The 23,833-nt window shown below is 37.9% G+C and overlaps 2 protein-coding genes and 2 long non-coding RNA genes across 11 annotated transcripts in view; 2 read left to right on the top strand and 2 right to left on the bottom strand.

Annotated features, from left to right (window-relative positions):
- LOC139966090 (CLIP-associating protein 1-like) overlaps positions 1-2,421 on the bottom strand; it is an 89,275-nt gene extending 86,854 nt beyond the window's left edge. For 4 of the 7 annotated variants that reach the window (XM_071968785.1, XM_071968791.1, XM_071968792.1 and 1 more), the window contains exon 1: positions 2,213-2,420. The gene's annotated coding sequence lies outside the window, so the exon portion shown is untranslated. Of the gene's footprint in view, positions 1-2,212 lie in introns of all 7 variants that reach the window. The other 3 variants (XM_071968788.1, XM_071968786.1, XM_071968790.1) reach the window with 1 other exon arrangement.
- Positions 2,422-2,585: 164 nt separating this feature from the next.
- LOC139966091 (uncharacterized) lies at positions 2,586-6,531 on the top strand. Its single transcript, XR_011792460.1, has 3 exons — positions 2,586-3,250; positions 6,257-6,284; positions 6,426-6,531. It is a non-coding gene; the product is annotated as an uncharacterized lncRNA (long non-coding RNA).
- A 474-nt stretch (positions 6,532-7,005) lies between these two features.
- Positions 7,006-19,841, bottom strand: LOC139966086 (IQ calmodulin-binding motif-containing protein 1-like). 2 transcript variants are annotated; one of them, XR_011792458.1, is made up of 13 exons: positions 19,522-19,841; positions 18,613-18,775; positions 17,824-18,053; positions 16,829-16,928; positions 15,753-15,923; positions 15,358-15,466; positions 14,797-14,906; positions 14,401-14,543; positions 12,763-12,911; positions 12,069-12,200; positions 11,482-11,638; positions 8,254-8,564; positions 7,006-8,159 (listed from the first exon to the last, which is right to left on the bottom strand). XR_011792458.1 is itself a non-coding variant. In XM_071968783.1 (12 exons), the coding sequence occupies exons 1-12, from the start codon at positions 19,625-19,627 to the stop codon at positions 8,368-8,370; spliced, it is 1,767 nt and encodes a 588-aa protein (XP_071824884.1). In that variant the 5' UTR covers positions 19,628-19,841; the 3' UTR covers positions 7,006-8,367. The 2 variants fall into 2 exon arrangements, 1 of the variants encoding a protein (XP_071824884.1); XM_071968783.1 differs by having other exon boundaries at positions 7,006-8,564.
- A 176-nt stretch (positions 19,842-20,017) lies between these two features.
- Positions 20,018-22,416, top strand: LOC139966089 (uncharacterized). The gene is made up of 2 exons (XR_011792459.1): positions 20,018-20,318; positions 21,308-22,416. It is a non-coding gene; the product is annotated as an uncharacterized lncRNA (long non-coding RNA).
- Positions 22,417-23,833: the final 1,417 nt, after the last annotated feature.

The following is a 23,833-nucleotide window of genomic DNA, read 5'->3' as shown; positions in this document are numbered from 1 at the left end:
GTAAATTTTGAATACTTGTTACTCAGAATCATCATAGTTATCTTCTCTTTGAGAAGGATCCTGACCCTGCAATCAGGATTGTCATGTGAATGCTCTGGGGATCACCCCCCCCCCCACTTTCCCTCATCATTTCCTTATATATGCAGAGACTGGTAGGAGTCTAAAGCTGAGTATACAGTATATACAGTAAGCAATCGCTGTGATCTTTGCTTGCATGCATTGATCCACAACCACTTATCAAAGTTTATACAGTAGCATCCAGAGTCAGCTAAATTACAACATACGCATGCTGTACATTACAGGTACCTGAGAAATACAAGATCCTGATCCCCCTTGTGTTTACTGTACAAATGTGAATATACTGTACTGTAGGTCATAACTTTAGGGCAAGAAAGTCAGGACCTGAAAGTTTGAAACCATACTAATACCCCAATTAAAATACCAATTAAAAATTCAGCACTTGAATGAACTGAATAGACAATAGCATTGGAAGATCACTTTCATAACCAACGTAGGAAAAAATACAATAAATGTCCCCATTATACAGTATATCTACTTCCGTTGCACAGCGAGCCAATGTACAGTACACTCAGGGGTCATTATGACTAACAGTATTGTGTGTTCCAGCAGACGAATTTTAAACTGCACATTTTCATGGCGGACTGAATGCATGCAACTTTTTTTCAAGCATACTGTACCCAAACCTTTTTGAGATGTTGCGTCCAGTTTTAAAATAGCACAGTAACAATAGTGGGCCTTAAAGTTTGTGCAACGCTAGTTTACAAGGAGGAAATTTTAGGGCCTGTCACTGTTTTGGCTAAACCTTTGATGTTGAGGATGATCTAGTCAAACGCACAAATTAAGAACACTTTGTCCTGAAAAACGTATTTTGTCCACAATATAGTTATCCAATGCCCAAAAACTTGTTGGGAAATAGGTGTCTCTGTTGGCTGTTATCACTAGCCTAATTTTGAACTTTAGATGTTTTCCTTTTAAAACAAATCCTATGAAATTATTATAACCAGGGGATATGCCCACAGACAATTTTTCATCCATGGACAGTACATGTAATCAGGGGATGGTCCCCAGAAATCAGGGATCTCTAAACACCTCTGAGTAGCCAATTGTTAGTAGATAACTTTTACAAGCTGATTGACCAAGATATTACGGTCTACATACAGTTTTGAAGAAACTTAAAAGTTGCAACAAAAAAGCAAGGAATTATGTTTCCAACATGGCAGCAACACACATTTGTCATGGTGGAAACTTATGTCCAAGGGCCTATTTAGCCTATGTTAGACCTAGATCAACTTGAATTTTGCTGGCCCCATTTGGCCAGCCTGCCTGCTTGCCTACTGTAGGCCACAGGCGCTCCCAACATTTGCCCCACAGCAAATTACAAGAAAGGATTTGAAGCTAGCATAGCCAGTGTGCACTATATTTGGCCATCAGCAATGCTTGGTGAGTGGTGACCAGTTTTACCAAAGTTTTGATGGCCTAGTCTGCTCACTTTTATTGGCCAGATCAAAATATAATGAATTAAATCATTGTGAAATCTCATCGGTCAATCTATGTTGACAAACATAACCTCATTGGGATTTGAGAATATAAATGCTGCTATGATAATGGTTGGTTTGCCAGTATTTACGGTAGGGCCACATACATACAGTAGTAAATCTGGTCAACCAACATGAATCTGACTTTTGACTGAGATTGGTAGGACATCATTTTCAAAGTGTGAAAACTGCAAATATATTCATATAGCCAAGGCCTTACTTTTTTTCAATCTCACATCACCAAAACCGATAACTCTAATGGACCACATTCTCAGAATATAGCAAATTTGAAGAAAATTTTACCCTGAAATTCAGCCTGAAATTAGCAGACTTGGGTAAGTTGTTAGCTTATAGCTTTAACTTGGGCCATGCCAGCTAAATAATGTTCACACCTTTCATTCTACTGTACTAGACCTACAGTAGCCTAGGCACTGTAGTAGGCCTAGTAGTAGCATTCTCTAGGATCATCAAAAACTTGTTTGTGGATAAATACATAAAATTGCTAAGCCAAGTTTACGGTACGCTATAGGCAAAGCCTTGCCTGGCTCAAACCTGCTTCCAAATCAAATGTCAATGTATGTATAGGCCTAAGTCTAGTCTAGGGCCTACACAACTTTACGTTACACTGTAGCTGACATAATGCGTTAATAACTTACCAAAGCCCTTTCGTACGAGAGATTTCCAAGAGCAGTTTTTAAACTGTAAATTACAATTCCTTCCTGATATTGAGTACCATTAAGAATATTCCAAATAAAGCTCCTCAGTAATGTAATGGGAAGAATCAGCAATCAGTGTGAAATGCACAATTTTTTAAGTTACAAACAAAGCTTCGAATAGTGATCAACCGCCATATTTTCAGATTTGAAAAGGCCAGTGTGCAAGTACACAAGCTTACAAAAATGACGTCATCGGTTGTACACAAACACGACCATAGATATTGTCGAATCTGAAGCTAGCTGACTGTTACAAAACCAATCGTGATTTCATGTTTCCAACTTTCATTTCTAAAAAGTAGCATTGCATGCCTGGCCAGGCTTGTTATGGTTAAAGTTCCTTTGTCGCTACAAAGTATAAAGGAACTTTAGTTTTGGTGATTTCGGGGGGTTGTTGTCAGAAGGGAACCAAATTTCCACATTGTTTTGTCGCATTTGAGTCTACTGAAAGGATCGATATGGTTCATTCAGCGCCTTAGGGAAGAAGTCAAAGCTTACTGTTTATGGTGGAATTAGTCTACTTCACGAGTGACGGAGGGGCTACCTCGATAGTCAGTTGGAGGGAAACGTTCAATCGAGATTAAACATGTAGTCGGGGAAGAGTTAGACTACTCATTCTTGCCCAGGAAGCCCTTCGCCGATCCAGTTGGATACTATGCAGCGGATACAGGGGATGGGGACATTAAACCCTGCCCCCCCCCTCCACCCCACTTTCAACTTCGAACAAACAGTCAAAAGTATTTGTAAGAAAAACCTTGCGCTTAGACCTTAGGAATCAAATGTGAGATATCTATTCGAGCACTACTAGCAGTAGGTCCATTCTCCTGCGATTTCTCTTCCCATTCTCCTTAATTCTTCTTATTCTTAATATTCTTAATGTTGGTAATGATATGAATATTTATGGCAAGTACCATCCATAATTTGATTTCCTTTGCGAAGTGAATGAACTGGAAGACCATTATCATGAAGTACCGGTAACTGGTAAGTAATCACATACCGCAGGTGACATAGTTTCTGTAATCATTTTTGCTACTCTGCGATCGTTTTGTATGCAAAAAAAAGCCGTAGAAATTAACTTAGGAGTATCTAGGCCTATGTGTTCTAGCAGACCAATCTTTCCTTTTGAAGTTGAATTTATAATTTACAAGTCAATATTCTGTTATGGTCCGTCAAAATATAACACTGAGCAGTAATGCTCCAAAGTTTCTTGGCAATTTTCAATTTACAGTAATTAAGCAATTCCTACGTGCACTAGTCATAGCCAATGATGATTTTGTCAATCATTAGTGCATTGAATCAGTGCTTACTGTAAATTCCAGTGCTGCCTTTCATCATAAATCTCAGCATATTTACTACTGTACATTTTCCATGTAAATTAGTTCAAAATACAAGGGCGTAGGAACCGGGGGGCTGGGGGCGCCAGCCCCCCAGTGAAAAATATGGGGGCGGAAGTATCATTCCCCCTCCCCCGCTTCGCAAGTCAGAAAACCCCTTTTTCATTTCCAAATGAGAAAAAAATCTCATTTGGAGCAACAAATTGCATCTAAGGCCAGGTGAAAATGAAAAATTATTTACAAAATGGAGTGGGTGTTGAAGTGTGCTATATTGCATCAAATTGCATCTGAGGCCACCTGGAAATGCAAAAAAAATCCAAAGGGGAGGGGGACACCCTCTCCCCTAGACCCCTCCCCCAGGTCGGCCATCAGTCTTCTGCCCCCCCCCCCCACTCAAAGGTACCTTCCTACGCCACTGTCAAAATATGTCTCAGTTTAAGACTTTTAGTGCAACTTATACTTTGCAAAACGTTCACCAAAGGATTACACCATACACTAAGCATGTATCGGCCGTCTGATGATCTTATTGGCAGCTCACTTCAAACCGGTTCATTTGGGCCGTGCCTAGAATTTAGCGGGCGCTCCTGTGGTATTATCCTTACCAATTTCTATGGGTGTTAGAGCTGCTCCTTTATAGGAACTCTAATTATTTATCAGAGCGGTACGTACCTTTTTGGCAAAAGATGATATCCGCAAAATAGATCTTGAAATGAAAATGATTTACTGGAGCCCAGAGAAGATCCGCCACTTAATGTTTTTGTTTTAAAAAGGCATATGCGGAGCGAGTTTTGAATAAACTCATGGAAATCTCGTTCCGCATAGCCATATTCTTTGTTATGAAAACAATAAAATTTCGATGAAAAAAATAATAATGAAAAGTCGGGTATTTGCAATATAACGTCAAACTAACAATGCATTTAAAGAATTATTTTTATTGGGGACAAAGCATGGGTAACATATTGTGATACACGGATTGAGCAAGACAAGCAAATACACATGATCAAAAAGGCCAGAACAAAATTTCTTTAAACGTACGGGAAACATGATTTATTTTGAAGTCGGAAAACTTCTGTAATTTGTTACAATATTGCAATAGAAATTTTCTAAATATGCTTAACTTGTAGGTACGTAGCCTACTTGACAGTTGGTTGAACTGGCTGTCATTTGAAATTTGTGGGGGGGGGGGGGCGGGAGGGGTGAAACAGGGGAGGGGCAGAATTAACGGTAGTTGGCACCTGGCTATGACGCTAGAGATTTACAAGATGACAGCTGCCAAACACCAACTGTCAAATTAATATCTCCCAGTTTGTAAGAGTAGTTGGGAGAGGCTTTATTTCATGCGTTGGCCTGTGCAACTCTTGCCTTATATAGTGGTACACATGATACCAGATGATGGCCGTGTACAGGATTTCAAAGGTTGGGGAGGAGAAGGGGAGCTTTTAAATTCCCCAGACTGATTATTGTACTGGATAGCCGCTTGCTATTGTAGCGCGATAAGACCTGCTTCTCAAAAGGTTTTCCTCATTAGCCATTATATGCGCAGAAGGCGGTTTCTCTAAACAGATTCCGTGCGTCGCATATGGCCCTGGATTGTCGACTTTAATGACAACGCAACATCATTCTCCATTTGATTGACTGAGCTATTAGTTACATGCGTATACCTACCCACGCGTAAAATTATGTATTTGTCAATGTTTGCTGTGGCCACTCGGAGCACGTACCTCCTCTCCCACCCCCACCCCCTCCCTTCCAGTAGGCTTACTATAAAGAATAACAGCTGTTATTCTTTAGGGATTCTTTTACAGCATAACTTAAACATTTACTTGTTTGGTCTTGCTTGATGAGCTATACCTTTATCAATTAAATTTATTTCTGTTATAAAATTATATATTTATAAATAGGATCAATTTAATGTACATACAAATAATTAATTTTTAAAGTGATTAGAACGGAGACAAATTAATTGAAAATAAAAGTATGCTCAACATATGAACATTGAATCATCGTTTTCTACTCTTTTGTTTCTTATTAAACCTTTTTTTAATGTTCATATTTCCAAATATCATTTCTTTGGATTAAGGAGTAAAATCTTCTCGTCACACGTATTAACAACTCGTAATAAAATCTTGATTATCGCGTTGATTTTGGCGATGTTTGGAGATATTTCATGATAAGGCAGTGTCATCACATATTATACAATAGGGCAATGGGAATCTGAACGTAATACATCAGTATAAATTGTGAATAATAGGGCCGATAGGAGACCTCGTTGTGGGATGCCAATTTTAATACCATATGTAGAAGAATACCCTTTCTGTAATTGTGATTTTTGTAAATGAGATTTTCATCACTACTGAAATTAAAAATTACAGTAAAGATAGCTGCTTCAGAGCAGTACTTAAATAGCCACCATGATAAATTATCAAAGCCTGAAGCGATTCCACGTTTAGCAAGTCCAAATTGTTTTTCTAAACTTCATCCTCGTCTAGCTATTTTCGTTTATAATACCAGCAGGTTGACCTGGTAAATGTAGACTTGGTCAATGCTTACTGCATCGTTAAACCGTCCAAAATGGGCTATTTAATTCACAACCTAAATCTTTAGTTATGTTGCCTTTAGTAATATTGTTGTCTGGTTTCCTTAATGATTTCAGGAAGTCCCACAGAGATGCTGAGTTAAAGGTAATCTTCTAAAAATATTCACTTCTATTTTTGTAAACATAATTATTAAATAGCCTGCTGTAACCTGTTTCTTTGAGCTGTCCCCAGCCTTGATTGCTTTTCTAATCTCCTTCTCAATTTGTCTAATATTGTTATCTGCAGGCAGCCTCATCGTCATCTCAGAAATCGGTATCGACTTGGGAGGAATACAAATGTTAGTTGTAAAATAACTACAACTTGAAAGGAATTCCGTCAAGTCATTTAAGGTATCTGTTGATGCGATCATATCACATAAGTTCTGTATGTTCCTCTTACTAAAATCTCTACCCTTTTGTCTTGGTTTCTTTTGGGGTTTCCTGAATCTTTCTGTATACTTTGGTACGATACAAATGCTAAAATGATCAGATGTTGCAATAGGATGGAGCTTCGTGGCTTTGTATGGATCATTATTTTTAACATATACCACATCTTGTGTAAAATTAGACTGTGGGAATGTGATGACATTTGCTAGGTTTTTATTACCCATAGTTGCAAGAAGAGCAACACTATTTTTGGTTAAAACCTACTACTAATATAATACTTGATCATGGATTGCCTTTTAAGATATCTAACATGATACCTATCGAAATTGTCTGCGTTTGCTATGTTATTCATCATTGAGGATTAACAGTAAACTCATACATGATTGACAAGTAAAGAAATGGAAAGTAAAATGAATCAATCAAAACAAACAAAGATAGTATTTCTATATGAAAATGTAAATATTTATTTGAACTTTTCAAGGTTTGGTTTTGAAGTCAAGGTGTTGTAGAGTTCTTTACAATTATTGCACAACAAAAGGAAAGAATAAACATCATCTTCTACATTTCATTCAAAGCAAATCCTAAGGGTCAGTTAGTCAGTTATTTTACAGAGATCATTAATGAAAAATGGCCTTACAACAATGTTCTGTCCTGAGATAGATGGGCATTCCATTGCCTGATTTCATGCTATCAACATCATCATTCATGATTTCATGCTATCAACATCACCATTTATGATTTCATGCTATCAACATCACCATTTATGACTTCATGCTATCAACATCACCATTTAAGATTTCATGCTATCAACATCACCATTTATGATTTCATGCTATCAACATCACCATTTATGACTCAAGCTATCAACATCACCATTTATGATTTCATGCTATCAACATCACCATTTATGATTTCATGCTATCAACATCACCATTAATGATTTCATGCTATCATCATCACCATTTATGATTTCATGCTATCAACATCACCATTTATGATTTCATGCTATTAACATCACCATTTATGATTTCATGCTATCAACATCACCATTTATGATTTCATGCTATCAACATCACCATTTATGATTTCATGCTATCAACATCACCATTTATGATTTCATGCTATCAACATCACCATTTAGGCTTCACACATTCTATAAAAGGTTAACAATGATCACAAACGTTGACATTAGTATACTTAACACTGACATGTGATCTTTTCAACAGAACTATCAAAGGAATTACAATGTAAGTTATTTAACACTTATGTTGATGTGTGAAGAGTCCTTTCCATACAATAAACAGGGTGGGTACTATCATTACTTTCCCTTTCTCTTTGTATTCTATTCTCTAATCAAGAAAAGCATCAAATAGCCTCCTTTTTTCAGTGTTCTGCCTTGACCATAGACGTACATCAAATAGCGTCCTCTTACCATGTTCCATCTTGGCCATAGATGTACGGTACATCAAATAGCGTCCTCTTACCATGTTCCGTCTTGGCCATGGACGCACTTCAAATAGCCCCTATTAACCGAGTTCCGTCTTGGCCATGACGCACATCAAATAGCCTCCTCTTGCTGTGTTCAGTCTTGGCCCTGGACACACATCAAATAGCTCCCTCTTACCATGTTCCTTCTTGTCCATGGACACACATCAAATAGCTCCCTCTTACCATGTTCCTTCTTGTCCATGGACACACATCAAATAGCTCCCTCTTACCATGTTCCGTCTTGGCCATGGCGGTACATCAAACAGCCTCCCTCCCCTCTTTACCGTGTTCAGTCTTTGCCTTGGACGTACATCTCAGAACATGACTGCTTCCTCCATTCCTTCCACATCATCTTCATTTTTATCCTCTAAATGCATCTTCTTCCACCAGGGTTGTCTCAACATATTGACCTCTTCTCTATGGTTTGCGAGTGCCTTAGCAGCAACTGGTGCTGAGTGACTTGTGAAGGTGTAAACGTCTCTGTTTGTGGCATCAGACAGTTTTGGAGCAGCTACTCAGGATGACAATAACAAGAAAATCAAAACCATTGGAAATGGTATCAGACAACAACAAAAATAAAAAAAATTAATGAAGCAACAAACAATTCTCATGTTTCATTCAAGTATTGCAACAAAAGCTGATATTTGAGCAAAAACATTGATTATTACAAGCAGATGCCTTCATAGGGCTTAAGTCAGTTGCCATTCTCAGAGCGAAGAATTTCAATATATGACGGTTGCTATGGAGAAAATCTGGATGGAATCAGAATATAATACGGAAACTGTTCCATATATATGCCTCTGAATCCTATGCCTCTAGGCCTCCCCTAAAAATAAAACCATATCCCAATGACCCAAAAGGTATTACATCATACATGTACGTACATATGATAAAACACCAATTAATGCATAGTGTAATGAAGACAAGAATGCTATTTCTTTCATGGAAATGCATATCCATAACAACTTTTATCCAAGCACAAAGGAAATCCAACTACAGATTATCAGGTAGTTTGATACAACCCAGAATGGTTAACTGTCATTTAAAGATATCATGTGATACTATCATTCCCCTAGTTATACAACTCAGAATTTAGAATGGTTAACTGTCATTTAAAGATATCATGTGATACTATCATTCCCCTAGTTATACAACTCAGAATTTAGAATGGTTAACTGTCATTTAAAGATATCATGTGATACTATCATTCCCCTAGTTATACAACTCAGAATTTAGAATGGTTAACTGTCATTTAAAGATATCATGTGATACTATCATTCCCCTAGTTATACAACTAAGAATTTAGAATGGTTAACTGTCATTTAAAGATATCATGTGATACTATCATTCCCCTAGTTATACAACTCAGAATTTAGAATGGTTAACTGTCATTTAAAGATATCATGTGATACTATCATTCCCCTAGTTCAGGGGCGTATCCAGGATTTTCCAATAGGGGGGGCGTCAGGCATGAATGATCGCCGTCCTGGGGGATGGGTCTAAGGGAAGGGGTGGACAATTTTTGCTTTCGAAGAAGGGCTGAAATGCAAAATGGTGCCATATGCATGGGCGGCGATCCGTACCTCCGAGTGGGGGGGGGATATGACCTTGTTGACTATCTAAGCGTAGCGCCACCATGAGTTGGCGCGAAGCGTACCAGAAAATTTTGGGATTAACAAACCCTCTAGATGGCCGGAAACGGCACTTCCCGAGGTTTCCAAGCGGCATATACCCAACTTTAAAATAGGGATGTCATGTCCGAAATATCTCATAATCAGGATCCAAAATACTTTTTTTTTTAATTTCGGGTGTTATTTTGGGAAAATTGCCCCTGTCAATCTTGTTTCAGGCGCAACGTTAGAATGTTCGAGAGCTCTTTTATATTATTCGATGAAGAAAATGGCCTCATGCAGGCTATTATAGGCCTATACACATGCAATACACAATTACACATAGTCACATTCCTATGTACCGATTGCTAGGGCATCCAGGTGAAACGTGTATTAAGCATTACCCTGGTTACATGAGATTCTCAGCTGTTCGAGGGAACATGTACGTGTGTAGGCCTACTATAGGGCCTATATGAATACTATGAGGGTGCATATATGTACTATATCGATACCGTGGGCGCAATAATACATTTTGTTGTTATAGGGCCAATGAAGCCTACAGTCAACTATTTTTGCTTTATAAAGACGCTTTATTTGAAAAGATCGCACTGCGTTTATGGTAGGCGAGAAATGAAGCTAAAAAAGAGCCGAACATTAACGAAGATGCATAAATGTAGGCATGAAAATATTCTTATCCCTGGCATTTGGTGGGGGGGGGGGATATGGTGTATTACATCCCCTCCACCCATTTTCATGGGGGATATATCCCCCCTTCCCCCCCCCAGGATCGCCGCCCATGGCCATATGTGATCCATTTTTCGACCTTAATAATAAGCAACATTTCCAGTAAATATGGACACAAAATGCACAATTTAGTATGGCTGGCATGTCACTTAGTGTTTATAGTGATAATACAAACACAATTACCATCTATGTTTCTAAAACTATTATGCCGCCGAACTTCACCAGAACCTTTTTTTGGCAAACAAAAAATAAAGCATACGGGAGGGGGGGGGGGTTGAGCGATCACCGACATCTCACTTAAAGGTCGTCATCAAGTTTTTCATTTTTTTTGGCTAAACTTTTTTTTTTTGGTGACGGCCAATAGGGGGGGCGCGTGCCTGTTGTGCCCCCCCTGGATACGCCCCTGCCCTAGTTATACAACTCAGAAGTTAGAATGGTTAAATGCCATTTATTAATATCATGTGATAAGTTCATGCCCCTAGTTATACAACCCAGAATGGTAAAATGTCATTTATTTATATCATGTGACAAAATCATATTTTTAACCATTTTCTACATTGATTTGTGAAATGTAATCAGTACCTTCATAAAGTATTTAAGTCATGATACATTTTAGAGGTTCATAAAATACTACACCTCAATGCCAAGGCCCTGGACCCTGCTGGCTGAATACTTGTTCAGTTCTACTACAGCTGTATAGACTACTATTTCAGTACTTAACAACGAGCAGATGAGTATTATAACGCCCTCCCTCCTATGTACTCCCAACCCTTTTCACTAGAACCATAGCAAATTTTGCATTGTTTGCCAGTAACCAGGCTAATATTGGACTGTTGATAGACAAAGGTAGAGCCAATGGTTTCAAACCCTAAGACATATTTTCATCCAGCTCCCCTATTCTCAATCTTATCAATATTCTGTACTCAGATGAAATATATAATCTTACTTGCAAAAAGATTAGTCAATAGACAAAGGTAGAGCTAATGGTATCAAATCCTAAGACATATTTTCATCAAACTCCCCTGTTCTCAATCTTATTGATACTCTGTACTCAGATGAAATACATATTCTTACTTGCTAAAAGATCGGCATCCATCTCTAGAGAGGCGAGAAGAGCCTCTCTCCTCTGGTAACCTTTCTTCATCACCAGTCTCCTGGAGAGGTAGTGCATCCAGGCATCCTGGGCTTTGAGATGCAGGTCTTCTTGGTCTGCTCTTTCTGATACTTTGGACTGAATTATGGCAAAAACAAAGAATATTTCCAATATCCATTGTATTTATTAGTAAATATCTGTTTAGGTTTAGGAGAGTAGCTTTAGGGGAAGGCGGGGGGGGGGGGGGGGGGTGGTGGAGGATGGCTGTTACATGGTGCATACCAGAACAATGTTAGTGACACAGGATTATGAACCAGTGTTTTCATATTACTGTTCCCTAGCTCAATTATTGTTAACTGGCCAAATCATCAATGCTTTGGCATATCAGTGTGAAAATAATAGTCATGTAAACTAATAATGTTATGAATAAACTATTATTGAGAACACTATGTGTCAATTAACACTCTTTGAACCAATTTCTCAGTGATCTCAATCAACAGGTTCTTCTCCTCTCTTCTGTGCATAGATTTAACATATTTCCCTGTCGCAATACTTTATCATGACTCACAGGTTTAGCAGTTCTCTTCTCCTCAATCATCGACTGGAGTTCTACCCGCCTCTCGTCTGTAAGTCCTGGAGGAGGCTGCCACATCATCGGTTCCTTCCTCTTCTCATCCTGTCTCTTCAGGTATCTTCGGATCTGAAGACAAAGATGAGAGGAATCAGGCATTCACTCCAACACTATAGCACTCTACTCTCTTTGATTTTCTACCTAAAGGTTCACAGGTTAACTTCCTCTACAATGCTAGACCTATGAAAGGTAAATTTGCCTGGAAAGTTGGAATGCATATTATTTTGTGTTGTGCAAACCAGGACTGTTTCAGTAATGGACAATTAGGAATAACAATGTAGTAATATACCTATAACCTCTCTCTGTGTGACACCACCAATAATCATATAATAAATTAATCATATTATAATCATATAATAATGAATATCACATGATGTTTGGACACATTTACTATACTGTAGTAGTATTAACTATACAAGTATGTTCTCTAAAAGCTATATATCAGTAACGAGACAGCTCGTCATCTGTCATCACATCTATCATGTGATCTTGAATATATAAATATAAAACACTGAGGGATTTCAGTAAAACAATAATAAAGAATCCCCCTTCCCCCCCCTCCCATAACCCCACCCCTGCTGTGTGAGGCATCTCCCATTGCTACCTTGGCAATGAATAAATAAAGACTCACATGTCTTTGGATGGTTATGGCAGCTCTAACTTGCTGTGCTGTTGCTTTTCTGAGTCCTAACTTCCTCCTTTCCAGAACTCCTCGCCAAATTGCCTGTAGTTTAACCGCAGCTTGAATTTGTGATATTTCCAAGTACTTGTCTATTTCAGCTGAAGAGTGAAAGAATAATCCAAGTTTGTCACTAGCCATTGTTTTCAAGTGATTAAGCTCTTTTAACTTTGAAGGTCATCATTGTGTACAAACTAGTTTCTCTACATTGACTGATTCTGTGTGTCAAAATAAAATGACTTTCTTTGTGATTCTCAAACACCCTCTGATGCTATTTGCTGTAAGGTGTCTGCCAATCTGGTCACCATCAAGTCTGGTTGGTTTGTCACTTTGTCTAACTATACACATTACCTAGCCCAATTGTATGATGCAAGTATATGGGTATGGTCCTAGTCTGTGCATGGTCCTATGACTTGTGCATACGTTTAGCCTAACGGTGTATGATTCTAATCAACCAGTGTATGATTGAACTCTTCCTGTGTATGATTGTACTCTCATTCATCTTACAGTACCTGGATGCATCCAGTCTACTGTATGACTAATACTAATAATAATTCATCCTACAGTCAGTACAGTACCTGGATGTATCCAGTCTATTGGTATGATTGTTATACTAATACAGTACCTGGATGCATCCAGTCTACTTGTATGATTGTAATACTAATACAGTACCTGGATGAATCCAGTCTACTTGTATGACTGTTATACTAATATAGAACCTGGATGCATCCAGCCTACTGTATGATTGTAATACTAATAATAATTCATCTTACAGTTAGTATAGTACCTGGATGCATCCAGTCTACTGTATGACTAATACTAATAATAATTCATCCTACAGTCAGTACAGTACCTGGATGTATCCAGTCTATTGGTATGATTGTTATACTAATACAGTACCTGGATGCATCCAGTCTACTTGTATGATTGTTATACTAATACAGTACCTGGATGCATCCAGTCTACTTGTATGATTGTAATACTAATACAGTACCTGGATGAATCCAGTCTACTTGTATGACTGTTATACTAATATAGAACCTGGATGCATCCAGCCTACTTGTATGATTGTAATACTAATAATAATTCATCTTACAGTTAGTACAGTACCTGGATGCATCCAGTTTACTGTATGATTTTAATACTAATAATAATTCATCTTACGGTACCTGGATGCATCCAGTCTATTGGTATGATTGTAATACTAATACAGTACCTGGATGAATCCAGTCTACTTGTATGACTGTTATACTTATATAGTACCTGGATGCATCCAGTCTACTGTATGATTGTAATACTAATAATAATTCATCTTACAGTTAGTACAGTACCTGGATGCATCCAGTCTACTTGTATGACTATCATACTAATAATAATTAATCTTACAGTACCTGGATGCATCCAGTCTACTGTATGATTTTAATACTAATAATAATTCATCTTACGGTACCTGGATGCATCCAGTCTATTGGTATGATTGTAATACTAATACAGTACATGGATGAATCCAGTCTACTTGTATGACTGTTATACTAATATAGTACCTGGATGCATCCAGTCTACTGTATCATTGTAATACTTATACAGTACCTGGATGCATTGCAGCGATCATATCCAGCTGTCTCTGTCTTGTCTCCCTGATTGCTCTCCTTCTAGACAACAACAGTTGATGCTGAAGTTCTCTCTCTTGACGATGAGACGCTTTCTGTTCATCTTTTTTCTCATGATGAATTCTGAGTGACAAAATGTGAAACAATTGCAGCTTAGCTGGAAGGGTATTAAATAATCTTGATATCAAACAACTTGCATCTGAATAAATCATTTTCTTAACAGCATTAAATTCTTCATTTGGGGAGTGATGAATTTATTTGTAAATAAAATAATTATCTAATACAACGACAAGAGTACATACTTCATAATACATATGAAGACTTGTCAAACAAATGTCTGACAAGCAAACTCTTTATGGATAAAATGTCTTTTCACCTGTAGTTCTTTTGCAAGTTGGCAAAGGCTTTGTCCGCTTTCTTCAATCGTCTCCTCGCTAGGAATCCTCTGATGATAGCCTGGACGGTTGTAGCTGCTCTGTGGAGTCTCTGTTACAAAAAGGAGGAACATTGATACATAAACTATACTTATGAAGGAGATGATCAAAGTATGTCTGTATCATGAGGCCCTCGAGGCTAGGAGCAGACATAACAGTCACAAAAGAAACTCTTGCATTGTTATTCTCCTTACAATAATTAATGAGTGAAGGGATCAAATAAGCTGACATGCACCTGCAATCACCACACAGTAAGGTGTTCAACAGCATCAATCTGTTTTTTCTGACTGTTGGTCAGATTATCATATAAGTCCTATCCTATAGATTGTAACCACTAACATAGGACAAGGAAAATGAGTCATCCAGGTATGCTGACAATTATAGGCACTATAAGGATTTATTGAAAAAATATTTTGTACAACGTACCAATTAGAGTCTTTTAATTTAATGTAACTTTTAATTAGAGTTAATTTATTCCTTAAAGGAACATGCAAAGTAAATACCTGCATTTCTGCTTCTTGAGCAGACCCAGCATCTAAAAGCTCCAGTAACTTCTTCAGATCTCTGCCAAAGCCCTTCCCTGTCCATCTACTCAACAAAGGTCTTAGGCCTCTGAAAAGGATAAAATGAGGACACATGAAAATGTTTAGGGTTTGATGTTACCTTTCACAAAATAGAAAACATACATTAGTAACATATTCAATGTTCAGTGAATGTAAGGATAATTTTCATGGAATAGCTTGCACAATAACCTTCTTACTCAAAATGTTTTTACAAAAGGTATTTGGGTTTCTTCCATTGTTTAACTATTTTCGGATAGCAAGGCCGACGGATACTGAAAATAATAAACAGGACCTTTGCCATCAATGACAGAAAGTTACTGTGTGTATACACTCACTTATATCTTGAATAGAGTAGTTTTATTAACGGTTGGTAGACATCAGCAATGTTCACCAATGCCCTTGTAGCTGCGGCCCCAAGTTCCGCATCACTGAAAGCTGATAACTTGTAGATTATTTCATCTAGTAAACTGTGAACTAGTTTTTCGTCCAGGGTATCAAGAACAGATCTGCAAAAATCAATATATGAAAAAAAAGATGTGTGTTCTATTTGAAGGTAGTCCGGATAAACAAGGTCTCTGAGAACTGTTGCTATAGAACCCCAGTTTTCAGTTCTTTCACTTAATTTACACAACTGTTTTCCACTTCCCTACCAGACATTTCAAGTGCAAGAGCATTGCTCTGCACAGGTGTTACGAAGAATTGCTTCTTACATTCTTACATATGCAAAAGTTGTTTTTTTGAAAATTAACTGGTCTTCTCATTCTGAACTCTTAAACATATTTGGTGACATTAAAACAACAAAACGACAGTTTAGGTTATGTTATATCATAGCCAAAACATCACACTGCAAAGACAGGCAGCTGGCCAATAAAGGGCTTTGTATTCTTCCAGACAAATGGCATTTAGAGAAAATTTTGACCTGTGAAGCACCATGAAATTAACATATATCAGCACATAAATCATTTCCAGGCCCATTGCAAATTTGCTACTAACACATCAGGTTCATCAATGAAGGTGGATATAAACCAGAAATCTGCTCCCTAAGCCGAATATTTGCTACATTGGCACTTTGATATAATGGTTTGTGAAACTGACTGTTGTGCACAAATATATCCTCTTTTTTTTTTTGGGGGGGGGGGAGTCTCAAAGTTGCAAATTAATTGGTCTGATGATTGGCAACTGTATTTCAGAAACATCTCTGACACCAGTATAAAATTCTTATTGCCTCAAACAAACCGGTTTTATGATGTGTAATGGCAAATTCCAACACTCTTCAGACCACCAAGTGTTAAACAATGAAGACAGTCATATACCCTAACCCTTCCCACCATTGCACCCCTCACTAGTCACTACTGTAGCTAGGACACCCCAAGCTACGTAAACTGATCATGTCCAAGTGAAAACTACTTACGGGTTGACCCTTACTGCACTCTGGATGGCCCCCAAAAGGGAAATCCCTGTCTCTTTATCATCTGTGATTATCATCTGCAAGAGGTAATTTGACCTCAAAACTATGCAAAAACAAGAAATGACAAGAAAACAATAACATAACAATACCGGATTTACAAGGATATAAGGATGCAAAGAAACTTGTAAACATTGACAACAAACAGTAAGCAGATGTGATGTCATAGTTGAGCACACGTGGACTATCCCTTTACAGCAGGCAAATAGCACTTTGCACACTGTTAACTATACTGCAAGGTACTTTTTCAAAAACAGTTGATCAATTTCACTAATTAATTTATATCATCAAGAAGAACTACAATCTTTCAAATGTTTAACTTTATCACATGGACACTAATTCAAGCTTTGTTCAGAACCCAGTAATTATTATTATTATTTATTATTTAATATTAATTTTTAGGTTTACAGTCTTGCACAAGGCCAAAGCCCTCTCACATGACTTTACAACTTAACCCTGGTCATTGGTAACTTGTCACACCTACACACCAAAGTGTTTCACAATCCAATCAATCACTACTGGGGCACCACAGTGCACCACAACCACGTGTCCCCCGGGGGACTTCCCATAAGTTGTAGCCACAAACCGGTGCAAACAACTATATTTGCAAGTTACCTCCCAAGTCCCCATTTATACACCTGGGTGAAGAGAGGCAATGTAGATAAAGTGCCTTGCCCAAGGACACAATGCAATGATCTGGCCAGGACTCAAACCTGTAATCCTTAGATAACAAGTCCACTGCCTTAACCACTACACTCTCAATTATTTCTCACACAATAGGTTTGTCACTTATTAGTTATGATTCTAGTAAAATAGTTAGGCTAAAGATACCACAAATGACCGAACAAATGCATTCCTGACTATAGAGGGTACTTTGCTTAACTGATAGGTGCATTTTTTTTAATTTGGGAAAGGACAATTTTTCTTATATGAAAACTTACCATTTGTTGCTAAGAATACATGACCACTGTGTAGCCATCTCAATGATTCCAAGACCTCATTGAAATTTTGCAAAAGATCTTTCTTGGTAGAAACAGTAGCTCCTTCAGGAATCTTTGTGTATCTGTGCTGGAGGTTTCGGCAGAGTATCAGTAACCTCTCAACTGAGTCAGGTAGGAAGATTGCATGGAATTCATGCGAGTCTGGAGGGTCCAGCCCGACTGAACAATACCTGCACAAAGAAATTTAGTTTCTCTTTTAAGCATATATGCAGGGAGTAATTTATCTGGTTTGGTATGGCAAACTGCTATGTTAAATGCTCAAATTGCTACACAAACTGAAAGATGTAAGTGCTTATACAACCAGCTTTAGTCCTGAGTAGTATTCAGTGACAATAAAAAAGCACAAACCTTACAGAGAGGTGAACAATTAATCAATGGTCTAATACAATTCCTTCAATCGGTTAATAAATAAGATCAAAGTCCTTAATAAAACTGCAGTTGACTACAGCTCAATATATAATCATTACAGACAGATTTTACTAATATTCATAGATTGTCCTAATTTAGGCAAGATTTTCTTCTCGAGGCATCCATGTAAATCAAGCCAATGCTGCCACATGTGCCATGTCTGTGGCTGTCCTGGTAGAGAAGTGGACAAACAACAGCCCACATTGGGACAATTAACTTAGAGCTAAATTCATTTCATTAGTATTTTCAATGTGTCTGCTGTAGCTCTATCAATTGTAAAATCTTCTTGTTATGAGAAGAGAAAAATGTGAAAAATATTACGCTAATATCTTTGTTAATGATGATGCTGTCTTCCATTTTCCCTGAATTTGTGAAAAGTCTTGTTTGAGAGCAATCAAGACACTTTGGAGTAAATCAAACTTCCATATCGCCTTTTTTACTTGCTCTGCCTTCTGAGAACCAGGGACAACTTTATCAAGGATATCTACAATTGAAAACAAAGAGAAATAGTAGTGTGGCTAATTACAGTTCAAATATGTTGAGGAGATGAAAATTGTTAACATTCAAATTGTTTTGTTTTCAAGATTTAGAAATTAACAGTGGAATATGAACAATTTAGAGGGTTAGGCCTACATACATTTCCTTGATTACTTGTATTAGTTATTTACTTGGGGTGGCTCTCCGCAGCTCCCTCTCCGAGGGCGGATTGTAAATTTGGATTAAATTATGTATCAAGCCGGGATACATTTCAGAAGTCAGTCTAGGTTTGGCCTACGTTTAAAAACTTACATTGCCAATTTGGATTATTTACTACGTTAATAATCATAATAATAATTATAACACTTATATGGTGCTCATTATTGCACATAAACATACTGTACATTCAATGGCACCTTACAAAATGACAACCCTGGTCATTGGTAACTTGACACACTTACTCACCAAAGTGTGCACAATTCAATTGATCAATATCTCCTGGGGCACCACAGTGCACCACAACCACGTGTCCCCCAGGGGACTTCCCATAGGGTGCAGCCACAAACCGGCGCACGCAACTATATTTACAAGTTACCTCGCAGGTCCCCATTTATACACCTGGGTGAAGAGAGGCAATGGGGATAAAGCGCCTTGCCCAAGGACTCAACGCAATGATCTGGCCAGGGCTCGAACCTATTGCGAGGTATGTTAGGCCTAGGCTGTATTGTGAGGTACCGATAATTTGGTAAATACCTTGTAATGCAAGCAGCAAAACTGGAACATTCCTGTCAGCGGTTTCCGCAACATGAGCAGCTAAATCTTCGACCAGTTTTTCCTCTACAGTGGTCCGATTATCCATGTCTGACTGTATTACCCTTGTCTTGGTTAGCGTACATAACAGTACCTGCTCGTACTACTACAGTACTACTAGGCCTAACTTAGGCAGTGATAGGTTTAGACTCTTAAGGTAGTCGGTTATTTCGCTAGATGTGAACTCCTTTAAGTATAATGCGAGCTAATGTGGACGGTAACCCTCAGCAGATGAAACAGACTTCAACACGAGGGACCAACTGGTACTTTGTTAAAACGCAGTCACAGTGCCTGCAACTCTATTGTATTATACGTTTGTGTTGTAAACTTAGTAACTGTCAAATTGATTGACTTCAGAATTTTTTATAATTTGTGAATCAGCGCAGCCACTAATGGGTGACCAGGATCACGGGCCGGTACAGGCTATGCTAAAGTAAAATTCTTGAATTTAGAAATGACAGTTTTTGACGATTTATTATGTAATTTAAAATAACGAAATCATGCTTAGGTTTGGTTGAGATAAACAATACAGTCTAAAAGATTTTCAATACAATAAGCAGTAGCTGGTTGCTTCAGACTCGGGTATTAGTCATTACCAGAATGCTATACCGTAATCTGAAATTATTAGATAACAAAACATTGACGACATTCGCTCACGTTAAACCGTAACTGCTTTTGTTAATTGTTTTTTGCACTGTTTAATGAGCAAACGTAGGTAACAGTACAAACACACAATAAAGGTAAGCGTTTTATATTCATCGGTTTAAGCTTGTACGTAACGGAAGAAAAGAACTTGAATACTTTGTTGACAATGCCAACGATCTGCTCATGAATGTAATGTTTCGCGAAACTAGACCAAAAGAACTGATAGTACTAGATAAGCGAACGTGTGTGGAATTATCAACAGCCATCTGCATACACTTTTCCCACCAATCTCGACTTTCCAGTCCAGTCATTGGCGCAACCGTCCCCAACGACCCCAGCATATTGTATACTCATTAATAGCAAACTAAGACAATACCTTAAAGCTCCTGTGGGACTTGATGTAGGCCTACAGTAGTCTAATGCAATTTTATTAAGTTGTCAACCTTCATTTTTTACCCTTACCTGGTTTTCTGTGAGCAAATGACCCACAGTTAGGACTGGAACTGTCATGTGCAGGGTTACAGAAAGGCTTTGCAGCAGGGAGTGGATTGTCATCATTCATGCCCTAAAATATTTTCTTATCAAATTTGTTAGAGGCATTAATCAAGTCAGTGAACACTGCTTCGTGCAGTTCCATCACCTGACATGCATGAACCAGTCAACTATAAGAACTTTTGACAATCCTTTCTGGTTCAATGGATTTGTAAATGACATATACAGGTGTATCACTACCAGAGGCAAAGTCATGTATACTTCTGCATATGGGTAGTCCCCCAGAATGTTACAAAAAAGGCCTAGTTTACATAGTCTACAAAAACATGTACCTGTGGTGTAACATTGTTTCCAAAGATGCAAACTATAGCACCATTTTGCAAGCACTCTCCATTCACCCAAATTTTCTTACAGGGGAGGGCAAACCCCTCTCTGTTTACCTCACCCATGGACTACAGAATATCTAAGCCCCCCATCTCTGCATCAGTACAAAAATAGTGGTTGCACCCTTGATCATGTATCTGGTAGAGTTATTTATTTATACATCAATGACTCCTGTTGAATAACTGTCATTAATTTCTTATTCTTGCAGATTCAAGAATTGCGACAATGGCACCAGGTGGCAGAAGATTTGCAGATTTTGGGCAGAGGCTCTTTGTGTTTAGCATGCTTGGACTGACACTATATGGTGGTGTCCTCCTGTGGAACAAGATATCATATGTAAGAGAGTATCGTCGATTGAAACAAGGTGAACTGGAACAAGCTGCTGCTGTACCAGATGTGGCAGAATCATCGTCTGCTACCTGATGATAAGATGGTGTTGCTCTATCGTTATAGAGAAGAAGGGCAAGAGGCAGAGAAAGAAGGAGTTTCTTCCCATCAACCATCTACTGGAAGATGCACCAAAAAGGAGAAACCTTAATGTCTGCATTTGAAACTATTCATGAAAAGCATGAGCAAAAGAAAAGTTTTGATTTATTGTCTTTTTTTCAAATTGACAGATTTTCTATTGAATTACTGTAATATTTTCTTGACTTACATCTTGATGTTACACTCTTACTAAGCATGGAGATTCAAAATGAACAAAATATTGTTGTTTGTTGTATTACATATAGTTAAATTGTTGGAGTATTATACTGTATGATACTACTGTAGTTAAGACTGCTATACATAGTATGAAGGTGTAGTTGACCATCACTGGTTATCTCAATTTACAGTAGTGAAGTTGACAGCACGATATGATTGCCAAGAGGTATATTTCTTGATGAGAGTTAAAAGTTAGATTTTAATTATGTAAATTCAGATCATAGTAGACTGCTAGGACAATCTATTGCAGATTGTTTGTTTGTCAAATTGATTAGTAATAGCATTAAAGCACCAAAACTGTAGTTCATCTTTACATTTTTGTAGAAATTTGGCTGCTTTAACAAAGTATATTGCCATCTATTCCCAAGTTAATCTTTCTCTATGAATGAATTCTTGCTGTTTCCTACATCTATCAGTCCATTCATTCCCTTCTCGCCCTACTCTTTATGTGTTTATGTCATCAGAAATCTTAAATACTCTCAGATTTAAATCTGAATTCCTCTATAACTTGTTTGATGCATTTGAATGAAATGTAGGTCTCCTTTTTGGTATTTTCAGAAGTGTAAATAATTTGTCTACAATCATGACAAATAAAAAGACAAATGTTTGCAAGAAGTTTGTTGTGGTTTTAATTGCTTGTATCTAAGGCATCTTTTGCAATATTGTGTAAATTAATATCATCAGGAAGATTTATAATGCCCATAGGGTCATATTTTCTTTTAATTGGTGACCTCTAGGAACACTTAATGGTGCATATGATGGGTGCTGAAGTAAGAATTGATACTAAAGTCCTCACCATAAAGAACATGGAGCATATACTTAGACTGCTAAACCTTAAAAGTTTGAAACTATTTTCACATGTCTTGGCCCTTAGTGAGATTTATTGCAACATTTATGTGTAAGTTTCATCTCTTACCAACAGTCTTCTCCGATTGCATTCACATACAAACAAGTGTGTATCATGCAGGCGTTGAAATATGAAGATCAATGCCTTATTTAACAGGTATCTCAGGGGTTACTCCCATAAATTGTGCCAACAGTACCCATCCATTACCCTTCCCCCTTGTTTCCCCCTTCCCTCTCTATTTATCTTCCATCCTACCTCCCATATCTTGCATCCGCCTGCTCCATCCTGCAATGTTGGGCTTGATCAACAAATGCTTCAAACAGAAAGAATACCCAAAATAGTTGTAACATTCAAATAATGTATTTACCATATTAGGCTCAGAGAAATTTATGACTGACATAATGGTGCACACAACAAGTATAGTGCTCAATACAATATATCAACAAGATCTATGGATCTATTTACAAAAAAAGGACATACATTTCTTGTCATATTTGGTGTCTTTGAAAAACAATGGTTTCTCTGTACATTTTAGAAATATGAAAAACCTTAATGCAATAAGGAATGTATCTCAGACCGGAGAAAGATTAAAACAAACATGTATATTCCTCATGATCTCATTGCGTTGATAACACGTTGAGTTTAGAGACCCAAGGATCAGGAAGCCTTACAGACCCCTCTTACCAAGTTCACAAACCAGAATTACCAACTCCACGGAAGACTCCGCACATCACCACTGCACTGCAGCGATTTTGAATAGGTCATGAGAATCTGACTCATGGCGAAATTGTGAGGCGGACGCTCTAACCGCTGAACCACGCCTTTATTCTTTACTTTGATCGATTTGTCGATCAAGAAAGTGCGCATTGATTTCTTCATAGATTAACTTCAGTATAATCTAGTGTTTGCACGGGTTATCCGGGTACCCGAGTACCCGCCCGACGTGATGCTACCCGGTTCCTAATTTATTACCCGAATCCTAAGCAAAGTGTGATTTAAAAAAAAAATTTAAAAAAAAAAAAATTGGCAAACCGACGGTTAGGCAGATTTCCCATTGACTTAGTGTGGTGTTAGGCTACAATGTGGTAGAAGATAACAGCAATAACGAAGGGGCCCGTTCGACGCGATACTACCCGGTTCCTAATTTATTACCCGAATCATAGGCCTACGCAAAGTGTGATTGTT

The sequence above is a fragment of the Apostichopus japonicus genome, chromosome 4 (assembly GCF_037975245.1).
Source record: "Apostichopus japonicus isolate 1M-3 chromosome 4, ASM3797524v1, whole genome shotgun sequence".
In the NCBI taxonomy this organism is placed as follows: Eukaryota; Metazoa; Echinodermata; class Holothuroidea; order Aspidochirotida; family Stichopodidae; genus Apostichopus; species Apostichopus japonicus.
Note: the sequence above shows the minus strand (reverse complement) of the source record. Positions and strands in the feature narration are given on the sequence as shown.